General features: G+C 38.7%; 1 protein-coding gene across 18 annotated transcripts in view; it reads left to right on the forward strand.

Moving 5' to 3' along the window:
* The window catches only part of svila (supervillin a), a 66,671-nt gene that overhangs the window by 38,171 nt on the left and 14,289 nt on the right, over window positions 1-14,211 (forward strand). For 8 of the 18 annotated variants that reach the window (XM_081601322.1, XM_081601323.1, XM_081601313.1 and 5 more), the window contains 11 exons: window positions 120-184; window positions 1,112-1,248; window positions 2,163-2,246; window positions 2,541-2,829; window positions 4,028-4,096; window positions 5,565-6,030; window positions 7,627-7,789; window positions 9,092-9,224; window positions 10,733-10,786; window positions 12,474-12,551; window positions 13,318-13,374. In XM_081601322.1, coding sequence (XP_081457448.1) covers window positions 120-184; window positions 1,112-1,248; window positions 2,163-2,246; window positions 2,541-2,829; window positions 4,028-4,096; window positions 5,565-6,030; window positions 7,627-7,789; window positions 9,092-9,224; window positions 10,733-10,786; window positions 12,474-12,551; window positions 13,318-13,374 — 1,595 coding nt within the window. The remainder of the gene's footprint in view (window positions 1-119; window positions 185-1,111; window positions 1,249-2,162; window positions 2,247-2,540; window positions 2,830-4,027; window positions 4,097-5,564; window positions 6,031-7,626; window positions 7,790-9,091; window positions 9,225-10,732; window positions 10,787-12,473; window positions 12,552-13,317; window positions 13,375-14,211) is intronic. The other 10 variants (XM_081601317.1, XM_081601321.1, XM_081601326.1 and 7 more) reach the window with 7 other exon arrangements.

The raw sequence follows: 14,211 nt of genomic DNA on the forward strand, positions 1-14,211 counted from the left end.
GAAGTATTTTAGAGGCAACAAATCTAGTTTTGCTGAACCAAATGAATAGTTTTATATTTCCTATCCAGTAAAAACAGATTTTCCAACCTTTATTTTTTGTGCTTCACTGTTTTGTGTAGCTGATGAAGAAAAGCTGGATGATCGAGCCAAACTGAGCGTGGCAGCGAAGCGCTCTCTCTTCAGGGTGAGTTGCAGCTCCTTCCTTAGTGCCCTTTAGCCTGCTGGTTACTTTAAATTACATCCTGGTTTCAAATGCAGAACTCGCAGACATGTGCTATTAATAAAAGACACAAATATCAGCTCCATCTGATGTTGGGTCTTGACTGTTTCCATGTATGGGATAGACTGAGACACAGTAGTGCATAAATAAGTGGAAAAACAAGTATGCATTTTTTTGTATTCTTAATTTAAAAGTACGGTTTGGTTGGTCTGCATACTCTTTCCGTTTTTTTTTTTTTTTTTTTTGGATTAAGCAATTCTCTGTTACATGTCCAAAGTTGTGGACATTGTTTTAGAACCTTTCCTTGGTTTAAACTACAGATGCACCAATCTCCTTTTTTTTATTTTTTTACTTCCTATGCAGATATGACTTTTGGTATCAGTCTATACCAATACAATACAGAAAATTCCAAACATAATAATAAAGCATAATGTTGCTCAGAGCGTAGAATGAGGCTGAATAGATCCACTTTTATGGATCTGGCACATTGTCACCAATACCCGATCTCAAATTTTTTTTCAATATTGGGATAATGCAAATATTACTATTGGAACAGTGTGTCTCCAGGCTAAATATAACTAATTTGGACCCCATATTAGTCATATGTTTAAGTAAAATAAATAAAAACTGAGTTTTCTGCCACTTCACATTATAGATTCTACTTTGTGTTTATCTGTCTCATAAAATCCAAATAAAACACATTAAAGTTGGTGGTTGTTATGGGTCAATGTGCTAGCTAATTAAATAATAAATTCTTACTCTGACTTCTAATCTTGCTGATATAATAGAATAGATTTCTTCCCTCCATAACATTGTCTTCAACATTTGAGATGATCCTACACAGCTTATTGCATTTATTTATGATGATCTCCTGGGTTTTTTCTTTTCCAGGAACTGGAGAAGAGCATTGATGGAGGAATTCCCAAACCGCGCTCCAGGAATGCAGCAGTGGACAGAAGACTGAGGCGGACACAGGATCGATCGAGGACTCAGCCGGTCACCACAGAGGAAGTAGTCATAGCTGCTACGTGAGTTCTGAGTCTGATGCTGAAATGCCTCACACAGAACGAATCTCGTTAAACTAAATCCAGCCGATCAAAAGCTGGAACATGTGTCCATCAACATCAGTCTGAGGACAAACTGCCATGCTCTCAGACTGCAGGCTGGCTCTATGCCATTCATAAATCATGTTTGAGTTCAACTGAAACCAACTTACTGTAACAGTTTGTCATTCAAGCTAATTAACATCCATGTTCAAGATTTTATTTTCCTTTGGCTTTCATTATTTTCAGATGACATTTAGTATTCACACCCATCGAAACTTTCCCCCTTTATAAGCACAAACTATTATGATTTATTGACATTTTATGTGATAGGCCAACAGTCGTTCCTAAACGTGAAGTGAAAGGAAAATACCTCGGTGTTCAGCTTTTAAGTTGCGTCTCTACAAGCTTTCCACATCTAGACACTAAAATATCTGCAAAATATCCAAAGTTTAGTCAGATTTGAAAGAGAAGATCTATGAAAACTAATTCTTGGTTCTTCCCAGATTCTCTAAACAACTTGGATCTGGACTTTGACTAGACCATTGCAACACATGATTATGTTTTAACCTTAATCAGTCGTGTCCAAATTATAGCTGAAAATACAGATGGGCCAATTTTTTTTTTGTTTTTAATTAAAAAAGAAATAATTACCAGCAAGAGAGTAAGATGCACATAATACCTTTAATTTAACTTTAACTATGTTCTAATCTGTGTTGGCTTTCCCATGAAATTCCAAAGAAATATATTAAAAATTTGTGTTTATAATGTGAAAAAAATTTAGAATGTTGAACTTTTTTACACTTAAAAGTTACCGTAGTTATATCATATTTAAATACTTGTCATCTTTTATTGTCTCTACCACCTCTGTGCGTGTGTGTGTCCTGCCCCTGACCTAGTGCCCCCTCTCAGACTGACCCGTCTTTTCTAGTGTGTGCTGATAGCTACACCCTAGTTGGCAGCAATGCCCTCCCCTCTTACAGGTACACAAACGTGTGTGTGCGTGTGTGTGCACGAGCATGAGAGACTGAGTCATCCTTAAATGTCTCTGACTGTGACTGGCTCACCACATCAGGTTGCCCTCCATATTTAAGCTTTGATGCCCTCCTGTGTTATGAGGGGAAATTGCATGATTACATTATAAATTATACTTTGTCTGGCGTATAAAACTCACGGTGCTTGTGCAACAAACATGTAAACTTGATTTGCGTTTGAACAGACCTGTAACAATGCAACATGCTGCTTACCTGCTCATCTTCACATTGTCCTCCCCTCAGCCTGCAGGCATCCCTACAGCAGAGCTCCACAGCCCGGCACCAAGCGCATGCCTCTCAGGAGGCCCGAGGCTCAAAGCAGGGATCTGGGATGGAAGGAAGAGTCGAGACGGCGGGTCAACACCCCGAGGAACCGGACGTCTGCACCCTCAGCCTGGCGGAGAAGATGGCGCTGTTCAACCGACTCGCTCAGCCGGTGAGCAGAGTCACCCGAACCCGAGGAGACAGCCGCCAGCGCCGAGCCAACGCTCGCTACCAGACGCAGCCCATCACCATGGGAGATATGGAGCAGGTGGGGAGGTCTCTCTAGTCACTCTGTTTGATTTTATACACCAAAATGTAGGTGTATCATTTGAGTTGAAAAATGTTTAAAGTTGACACAAAATTTAAAAATATGTATTCATGCGTTATTGGAAGACATTATTTATAATTGCCAAGAGGTTTTAAAAGAGGCAAATCTAAAAAACTTTTAGCATTAATTTGTGCAATTATGGAAAGGATGAAGGTTTCAGACATTTCCTTTGCTTTGTCTGCTCTTTAAACTTTGGGTGAGATTTTCAAAGTACCTTCAAAAGTGAGGATTTCTAACTACTTTAGGATTTACAGAAGATTTTGAAATTGCATTACATATGAAAGAGTGTAGGGCTGCAGGCCACTTCTGGTGGCTGATATGCAGCCGCTAACTGAGCCAAAGTTTTATGAGGTGCAGAAGCAGCCTAGGAGATATAAATTTTGGACGTGTTGCTCTGAGTGTGTGAGAGCAGTTGCTGTAAAACAAGGTTTTACTATTTCAAAACGATGATTTACAGAATTGACATTTTAAACCAGTTAGCATCTTATGTTGGCTCTTAGCATGGTTAGCATTGTAAAACTGCTTAATCTTGGTGTATTCTCAAGAGACTTGATGCTAACAACTTTTAAATTAGTGATCTGCTGACTTTCAAAACCATTTTTAGCTCTGGCACTGCTATTACACATTTGAGCAGAGTCAAATCTGTATTTGACTCTGCTCAAATGCAGAAAAATGAATTCATTCAAAATACTTTTTTTTACCTACTTTCTGAAAAAATAATACAAGGTACTTTGATCACTTTTTGGACAATTCAAATTTCCTTTAAGACAAATCTTGGGAAACTCCTCTTATTTTTAGGCAATGTTTTATTGGCTTATTCAATTTAATTACTAGGATTGAGATAATTTAATTACATTTTTCCAATTGTTTTCTTGTGTTATCATAACAATTCTCTTGTCAATGAGATCTTTGAAGTTTGATCTCGGTGGAACAGCCTCATAAACAAAGGTCAAATAAATAATAAATGTGGAGTAAGATGCAGATTTTTCTCAAAAGAAGTAGATTACAAATTGGTCAATTGTTGTACAATTGGCAAGAGATGGCAAAAAGATGCCAAAAAAACCCTGTTTGTGCATTACTTTTTATCAATATTGAGTTTTAAAAGCGGTGTTGTAGCATGTGGCTGTTTCTGCTATAGGAGCTCTCAGATTCAGACATCATAGACGATGAACAGGAGCTGTGTGACAGTCCAGTTGAACAACTCCAAGTAAGATTCCCCTGAACAGTCGCTGTGATTGCATCAGAGGACGACATGTTCTCTAGTCAGAAATGACCTGCGTTGCACCGTTTCGCCCGTCCGCGTTGCTGTGATTGCATCGGGAATGTGCGCCGCATTGACCCGCTTCTGATAAAATACCCACTCTGTGCTCATCATTGCCTGTAATACGGTAAAGCATTGCTGGTTATCTGCATGGATGTTCCTGCCAAATGTAGCTCATCACTGGGAAGGGAGTTAAAAGGAACCTTTGTGGGGGAGAGAGGATCGAGAAGCAAATTCAGGGAGAAAAAGGAAATGAATTAGAAAAAATATACGGATTTCTCAGAGTTATGGTTTCTTGGTTCTGTTTTCTCTTTCTTCAGGTTTTGAAGCAGACTTCTAGAGTTTTAACTTGTGTTCTCTCCTCTACTCCCATCTCCTTTCGTTTTAAATATTTTCCCCAACCTTTCTTCTTTATTTTTTGTGTTGCATTTTAAATAAATCCAAAGAAATTTCTAATAAAGGTTTATATATACGGTTGAAACTAAATATTTACATACATCCGAGTCACAAATATTCAACAATTTTTTTCTCACTGTCAGAAGTCAAATCAAAGTTTTCTTGCTCTAGCTTAATTAGAATTATCAAAATTATTTCTATTTGCTAAATGCCAGGAAAGTTGTTAAACAACAAAGTGTTTCATGTGTTCCTCCAGTTAACTTCTGATAGCTAAACTATCAGAAGTTTGTATAAGGAAACCCAAAAGGTTTGACCCCAGTGATGGTTTAAGACAGTTAACTGATACCGACCAAATGTATTTTAACTTTTGAATTCAAGGAAAGTTGAGAAAAATGTCCTCTCCAAAATGGAAATTATTTTTGGTAATTCTAGTGAAGTTGAATAAAATTACAGTTTGGTCCAATTTAACTGAAGTGAGAAAAATATTTTTTTTTCAGTGTATGTAAATATCTGGTTTCAACTGTACATGTAAAGTAATGGACATTGGAAATGTCCCATACATTTCTAATGTAAGGGAGAAAGATGGAGAAAAGGTTTAAAGGAAATGGGAGTAGAGGAGAGGACACAAGTCAACACCCTTGACATCAGAGTCTAAACTTGCAGAAAGAGAGAAAAAAAAACCAGACTTCTGTTGGTCTCTATGGATGTTTGCCTTTGTCTCTTACTGGCTGTTGGGTTTGTAGTATGATTTTTGAATGCATTAGTGAAGTGTGGTGTTGCGCTGAAGCTAAATGCATTGTGTGGAGGGAGATGGCTCGTGATGTGCAGGACAGGCTGCCCTTTGATGCTCAGCTCAGGAAGTGCAGTGAGTCAGTCCGGCTGTGATTAGTCAGCGCGATTCTCCTCAGCCGCCTGAGTGTGCACTTTGCTCAAGCTCGCTTTTCAGCTATTTTAGCAAAACTGACCCACGTCTTGGTGTGCTTTCTTTCATCTCTTTCCACTCCACCTGCTTTGACAGCTTCAGAACGGCGCAGCAGCTCTGTACCGAGCCACTTCGTCCTCCTCCGCACCCAGACCCGGAGCCACCGTCTCCTCTGACCATGCCGGAGACATCCACATAGCGAGCGCCGCCGTCCGTGTCGAGCCCAACCCAACCGCGAGGTTGCCGGACGCCTCGGACCTCCGCATGGACATGGAGCGACTCACTGACCGGGGGAACGACATGACGGACCTGAAGGTGGGGAAGAGGAGGCTGCCCTCTCCTGAGACGGCGGTCAGGCAGGTGGCTCTGCCCCAGCCGCACACTGGGAGGGAGAGATGGTGGGAGGAAGAAGAACAAGAGGAGGAGGAGGAGCAGTGCTGGCGTCCCAGAGGCGGGGACAACTCAGAGATTCACAAGTCCCAGGACAGAGAAGAGCAGAGGCGGCATCCAAGAGAGGAAGGACGACGCGCAGACAGCCACAGGATCAGAGCCATCAGTGGAGGTAAGAACAACTCGCACTTTAGTTTCTCCTCATACTTACTGTGACTTGCCCTCTGACTTTTTTAAAGTTGGACTAAGAAAACTATAGGATGGATCCCCTACCTGAACTGTTACGTTTTGCAAGAAATTTTCTAAACTAGTTACTTTTTACAGAGGACAAACAAAAGGTTTTGCTAAGAATTGTCCTTGGAATTACACTTATTTGAAACAGTTCATGAAACTTAAACTTGGCTGCAGTAAGGTTGTGAATGTAGGGGGAAGATATACCTGTTGAATGGATGAAGATGCTGTTATTTTTTTAAGAAAGTAAGTTTGCAACATTTGTAAGAAGTTAGCAGTTTTCCAGCAAATCATTAAAATATCAGTCAAATTATGATTCCAACAGGCTGTTCTAGGTTGTTTAACCCCTTAACTTCCACCCTCAAAATGCTTATATATAAGTCAACTCCTCCATGAGGACACTGGTATCCTGGTGAGACCGGGGTTTTAAACACCATTCTGAGTTGGTGTTAGCTTGGTTGTCTTTCTTTTTTTTTTGTATTAGTTTTATGTTCTCTAAGACAGCAAAAATTTATTTTTAAGTGAACATAAGACCATTGACCATAAGACCAGACATTCTGACTTAATGGTTGAGAGCCAATCAAATTTTAACAGTAAAATGTAACTGTATTTACACAAAAAGACACAACATAGGACTATCAAACTTGTTACCAAAATTGGTTTTGTGGCTTGTTTGTTTTAATGTGGGAAGTAATCATCCTACTTGTTCAGTTTTTATTTATGTAAGTTCAGAAACCTCAAAATGTAGTTTGAGAATGTTTTTCATTCATTTTTTTAAACATCTACAGAAAATGCTTATATTCAACACAATTCTTTCTGTTGTAATTGAAATGGCATGTTAAAATGTTCATAACCAGCTCTATTCATCATTCTGATGTAGCTTTCTTTTGTGCAGTTATTTTTAAGGTACTGTTTTACATAAACATGGACGTTCTCCTAAATGAACATTTTCTACAGTTGGCACCTTCAGGTCACATTTAAACACCACATGAATGTTTGTTACTCCACAAAACAAAATGGAGATTTTTGAACATTTGTGGTGTATAATAAGTTTGACTGGATATTTTTTCAGTGTTGGGAACCACAACTACGATGCAATAGGCTCGACTCTGTTTCCCTTAAACTTCAAAGTAACTGAGAAGGAGGAAACCTTCTGGTGGAGTTAAGGTACTACAGCGTTTGTGACCTGAATCTTAGAGCATGGAATCCCAGATTTATATAAAATGTAAATAAGATCTAAAATAGTGTGGCTTGATGCAGCCAGTCAGGTTACAAAAACAGAAGATAGTGAAGCAGCCTGTCTGTTAGAGCTGCTCAGGTTGTACTTAGAGAAGAAAATCTCAGGGTTTCTACAGCGTGGGACGTTTGATTACAGCTGTGGCAGAGACATGGAATCCAGTGAGCGGTGTCTCTGCTCCTTCAAACGCTGCTTCTTTTTATGTTGCCCGTTTTCATGGTGTGATTTTTAACATTGCTGTGCTTTCAAATTATTGATCCTGCTTCCTCTGTGTGTGCCCTTGTGCGTCTGCTGTCACAGAGCTCCCAGACTCCACCGCAGTAACATCCAGAGACTCATTCGGATCGGCCATAGCCGAGACTCAGGGCCCAGCAGGGGGCCAGTCTGTCGGCCCGGTCCAGCTTGATCAGGAGGAAGAGATGACCGATGTAACGATTAGCCGACACATGTCCATCAGAGAGAGGTAAGAGCAGCACGGAGGTCAGAGTGGAGAAACGCCTTTTATTCTGTCAATTGTTGTGGACCAAAATGTTACTTTTTGTTAGTTTCTCATATTAAGAATATGTTTTTGCTGTCCATACAATTATTAACTTGAACACAGGAGCAGCGCATGTTTATGCAAGTCTAGTTGCATCACATTGAGGCTCGGCCTGCTGGTTAGAGGATGGGCAAAGATAAACCGTCAAGCTCTAAATTGATTGGTGACATAACAGAACAACATGTTAACATCTGTGTGTTTTCTGCCTGTTACACATTCCACCCACTCTGACCACTTCAGGACCTGCTTGGCTCACCCACACTTCCAAAGCAGTCAGTTAGTGATGACAGAGTCAGGTCTGCTCACTTCCTGTTGTTGGCATTGATTTGGACGTCTGGGGACAGAACAGGATGTGTCCTCTCTGTCTGGAACAGAGCGCTTGTTGTGAGGGGCATGCTGCCTTCTCTGTACTCCAAGTTAAAACTCCTCCTATTTCAATTAAGTCCATAATAATGCAACTTCTGTCATTCACTTTTTTTTTTTTTTACACAAGTTAATTATGCAGTGTCCTCCTGGTGAAGATATTTAGGTTTGTTTGCGATGTGCTAGGCATTGGTCAGTATATTGTCCTTACAGTATGATGACCTTAGAAGACATCACCATGGTTTCATGGTACTTACACAAGAAGTTAACATACAGAATATAACATGCAATGAACATGTCACCTTGAAAAGTAGATTAAAAACGGTAAATATATTTAAGCTCACGTCTGTTTAATAATTTAGCAGAATAAAGTCAGTTTTGAATTGAAAATTATGTTTTTGTTATATGGTTTTTGATTAAGTGCTAATTTAATTGCAAATAGTGCAATTAACTTTGCTAGAATTTTTCACCAAATGACACAACTAGTAATAGTACAGGAGTCACTATGCTAAAGTCAGTAGTTCAGTTTCCAATGTTAAAGTTGAATTAAACGTTTTGGATTAGTAGGTTGTTTTCAAATTGTAAACATAATTAATATAATAATCCTAAATGTCCTAAATTTAACTGATTGAAATGAGTAGAAACTGTCTTTGTCTCTAATGAATAATCGGTTTAAAAATGAGCCAAGAGCTGCTTTCAAAGCTTACCAGGCTGCAGTGAGCTAAAGTGGCATATTTTAAATAAAAGTCTATCTTTTTACCCCAACTATCATACTGCAGTACATAGTGTGTGTGTGTGGGGCGTTAATTCAGATTAACAGTGCCTCTCGTTCTTTCACCCTGTGCCTCTGCGCCGGCCCCTCAGAGTCGCCTTGTTAAAGAAGAGCGGCGAGAAAGACTGGAGGAACAGGATCAATAAGAAACAGGATGTAGCGACGGTTGCCGAGGGCGAGCAGCAAGCTCAGCTCTGGGAGGCGGAGCAGAGCTTCGGGAAGAAGGTAACCGCCTCACTGCTGAGTTAGCGCTTCAGAGGGCCACACTGAGACATCATATGGGTCATCTGATTTAATGTTGGAGAAACTGTGTTCTGTTGATGCACTGTTACTGCAGCAGTGACATTTAGAGTTGGTGAACGCCACACCAACTGGTCATTAACAAAGATTTAAAGAGATTCTTGAGCGTTTGTCGCAGACTTGTTGAGAATTTTACATTCAAAGAAATATCACTGGCCATTAAATAACGAGTCATGGAAATTAAACTGGCAAAGTCATGTGGTAATATTTTGAATATCTCTAAACAGAGAGGTTGTGTATTGTCCATGTCTGTGTTTCCTCTTATCTGTCTTATACAGCTGGTAAATGTTTTGTTGTTGTATCAAAATCTAATCACTGATTTCCATTCAGGAGAACAAATGATCTAGTATCTAGAGGATGTTATGACAAGTTGCCATTCGATAAGTATGGAAGCCTATTGGTGTCAAAACTGAAATGAAAACAAATTGAATATGAAGTTCTCATTTGAGCATGAACAATTCCTTAAACTTTCTAACAGCACTTGCTGAAATAACTGAACTTTTTTTAAATGGGCAAATGTAAAGTATTATTGGCATGTAATTCTCAGCCCAGAACTGCCAAGTACCCCAAAAACTTGGAGCCAAATTATGAAAGGAAAGTAATTCCTCTTCCTAGGTTTGACACCAGCATAGTAAACATGTAAAGCTACCAATAAAAAGTATGCTTTAAGCCTCAAATGTTACTGTGAAAATGATTGGACTACCTGTCGTGTGATGCTAATATCCAACTGTCCTGACACATGTAGCGTTTGTATTCTCTCTTGCCTAACTTTCTCTTTTCTGCCCTCTGAACTGCATGTTGCCTGTAATCTGTCACTGTCTCGCTCCTGTCTGCATGTCTTTCACCTTTTAAAAAAATAAAAGCAGATTTCTGTCCCTGCATGCTTCCTGTTTTTCTGTTTCTCCACCATTGGTGTGTTTTTGAAGGGAGGTTTTAGGACGGGCGCAGCACATGTACCTCTCTGTTTAGACATATTCTCTGTGGCTTCTTTGGAGCAACTGCTGTTGTTTCCAGCTGCTTATCAGAGCTTAGCCAGCTCCACCCGGCACAGGCTGAATTATTATTTTTTTTATAGCTTATTTAAGGTCAGGTTTTGATTCCTGTATGTGTGATGTCAGACACTCTGGGGAAAACATTTCTCAAATTTAACAAGTGGCCTAATTTTTAAATTGGGGACAGATGAGTGAATAGATGGAGGTTAAAGGAAGGCTAACAGGAAGTACAGTCGGTCTTGTTTTCTATCCTCCTATTTATCCAGACCAGTGGATGTTCTTGACGTTTCCTGTGTTGGAACAAAGAACAAAAATAGAGATGAGATTGACAGAAAATGAGCAGTCGAGCAAGACTTAAAGGGATTTTGATCTACCTATGAAGTGCATGACACAACATGAGCTTTCAGAAAATGTCCCTTTTCTTCGGCTGCCTGTCTGTAGGACGATGATTTTCTGATTATGACTGAGGACGTTTCTGTGTCCAATCTGTTTCTGGTAAGGCCAGTGGGTAAGAACTTTGTTGCCAAAGCATTCTAGGGTGAGGTTCATCAACTCTGTTCTCATCAGAACAGTGATTAAAATTCACAAAACTTATTTATATTTATTTTTTTTACCTGTTGATTAAAACACAACTTGGTGCTGCAGAAATTCAGCCTGCAGAGTGTTTATCTGGTGGTAGTACCGTTTGATTCTGGGTTGGCCTCTTTCCTTAATGTTTACAATTTTCTCCTCATTTTGGGTTCATGGTAGCACTGTCTGGTGAACTTGGGGTTTGTTACACACACGCACGCACGCACACTGTCCTATCAATGACTTTAATGTTTAACATTAGGTTAAACATTAAACCTAATGTTTAATGTTAAACATTAAACATTAGGTTTAATGTTAAACATTAAACATTAGGTTTAATGTTAAACATTAAACATTAGGTTTAATGTTAAACATTAGGTTTAATGTTAAACATTAATGTTTAACATTAAACCTAATGTTTAACATTAATTTTCAAATAAGACGTGTGTCTGATTGCAGGGGTCACAAATCAAGAACATAAACAATGTTATAAGCTCATTATTTTAGCGATTGTTTTTAGCTACGTAATTTGAATTAGCCCCACTTAAGAAACAAATTAAGTCACTTAAACTGACTTAATTTTTGGTCAATTATTAAAAATATAACATGTGAGGATAAAAATGTTATATCAAAAATTGTTGGGAAAACTGGAACATGCCTCATACATCTTTAAAAGTTTGGTTTACATAAATATGCATGGGATTTCTTTTTTTGTTGCCAATAATGATGTAATTTATGATTAGACCATTACTAATTCCTCATCTCTTACATTAAAATGGAATGTATTTAAAGTAACAGTAAATAATGGTAATAGTAAAGTAATTAAAAGTATAAAACACTCGTATCTTTAAGTGGAAACTACTTTATTTACTCACCATTTAGGACTCTGCTCTCTTTCCTGTTTCTGCTCCATCATGGTGTTAGCTAGGTTAGCCTACAGTGACCTAGCATTGCATTGTCTAAAACCAGCATAGATTTGTTTGTTTGTAATGGATGTATGAATTGACACAAAAACCTGGTCTGTAATAAAGTCTGCTTCCATTGACGTTTTCACACTCAGCAGTTTGCTGAAGTGCTAGGCTAATGTTAGCATGGTTTACTTGGCGTTTTCACAGGACTGTAAACCGACTTGTAATGTATTTCAATTCACTTTTGGTTTATCAGATAGAAGTTGGGGCCAAGGCTGTTTTCCTGCTTCATTAACTTTACACTTTGCTTTGAGGATTATAAAATTTAACAGCTGCTCTCATTTAAATTGGCTCCACAAATCAACTTCAGTACCTCTAGTTGAGGGGAGCTGCTGACAGAATCCAGCAGTGGTCCAACAATGGGCACTGAGCTTTGTTGTTTTAGTCAGAGCTCCAATCCCAATCATTTTTAAAAAGCCTCTCTAATGCATATTAGTATCTGTTTTATTCCAGATGGAAGTGTATATGTGTAAATGTCAAAGTCTAGAAATAAGAAAAGCTACTTTTAAAAACAAATTCTTGGTTGTGGCCTTTATCAGACTTGATTTCCTGGCTAACATGACCCCAATCAGGATACAGAGCTGCACTTATCAGCTATATTTTCCTGCTGTAGCATGTATTTCCTCTTTCTGCGCCTGCTGCAGGAGGCTGTCCTTCCTGCTGCTTCCTCTCCTCCTCCTGATCCTCCTTTCCATACCTCCCTTGACGACACGGCCAGCCAGGTAGGAAATTCCAGCAGGTCTTTTAGTCTTGTTTGCTTGTTGGTCTGCCTGCTTGCCCACATACCTGGTCACGCCAGTGTAAGCTGTTCACACATGCCTGTACCAATTCACGAACATCTTACGGAGAAAATAATCAGATTCCCACCGATTATGGTTCTGCTTTCACACCAACTGCTGTCATAGACAAAGTATTTTCACAGTAAAATCACAAAATATTACCAAGTATTTTAATGGAAATATTTTTGGTGCACTTGAAATGAGACAGAACTAACTACAAGTCATTTTTCAGCACCATGCAGAAGCTTGTTTTACATAAATAATTCCTTAATATTGATAAAAATACGCGTTTCATTGGCAGATTATCTCACTTGTAACATGGGGAAAATGTCCTCTTGCATAATTTAGAACATTTTCATCAATATTAAGGGATTGTTGACTTAAACTAAGCTCTCACATCTTCCTGAAAAACTACTGGTAAGTTAGTTTCTTATTTCAAGTGTGCTAAGATATCTGCAGTAAAAATGACGTGGTAAGGTTTAGTGTTTGCAGTGTTTTGCTAAAGCACACAATGGTCATATGGTCCTGCTGCCGTTTTATCCCATCTATTGGTGACTCCAACGCTCACCATTGTGAATTCAGCATCACAGCTCCTGCAGCTTGCGCTTCTTATGCAGCTTTTAGGTATTTCGTCCCATATTTCCATCCTCATCTGTTAATTTCATCCTTTCCCATCCATCCATTCATCCATCCATCCATGTGATTGAAGACCACCAGATCTCCCAGACCCTTGCAGGTGGATGACAGACACCCATGGAGAAGGAAGGTGACCCAGTCAGAAATAAAGATGTGGAGTTTGTGCAACTGTTATGTTTTCTCACTTTACAATAAAATTGTGCAAACACACAATGTGTCCATTAGTTGACCAATGGGAGAGATTCAGTGATGCTGTTTTACTTTTTACTTAGCCTACAGTAAGTGAGGCCAGAAACTGAAACCAGGTTCATCACCAGGTGTTCAACAGCTTGTAAAACTGATATTCTGTTGAGCCACAGCAGTTTGTTTCATTTGTGTATTTAATAATTTTATTATCGGCAGCTGAATTCAGACCATTTTTTTAAACCAAAATTAGTTGACATTTATCTACTTTATATCTCCTTTGATGCACTAAATTCATTGTAAGATTTTTGAATGTGATTATATACGACTGTTTTCTATTCTGGTAACTTTTTATGAAGGAAAATCCCAAAAAACAAAATTTGTTTTAGTGTCACATATTTGAATAAATCGAATTTAAAAAAAGAGGGAGAGAAAGTATTTAAAAATGATCGACCACCCTTATAACTTTCCCATGAACTGTTCCTTCCAAATCGAGGTGAGATTATTCTACTACAATAAAATATTTTTTTTCTACTCATCTTTGCCAGGAGTTCTAATCAGTGTGTATTTCTTTCCTCTGAGAACAAGTACAATGAGAGGGTTTAATACTGTTGCACGTGATTATGAACATTAGTGTGTTATGCATGTTTTTTGTTTCACCTAATTAGTTAAATACGGCAAATTCCAGTTTTAGTCCCATCGACTTTGTTGGAAACAATGATCTGCTAAATAAGACACAACTTTGGTTCCTGTTTATTGGGTTAAATTTGATATACCAATGGCA

This window comes from Poecilia reticulata, chromosome 20, assembly GCF_904066995.2.
Source record: "Poecilia reticulata chromosome 20, P_reticulata-male-v2, whole genome shotgun sequence".
In the NCBI taxonomy this organism is placed as follows: Eukaryota; Metazoa; Chordata; class Actinopteri; order Cyprinodontiformes; family Poeciliidae; genus Poecilia; species Poecilia reticulata.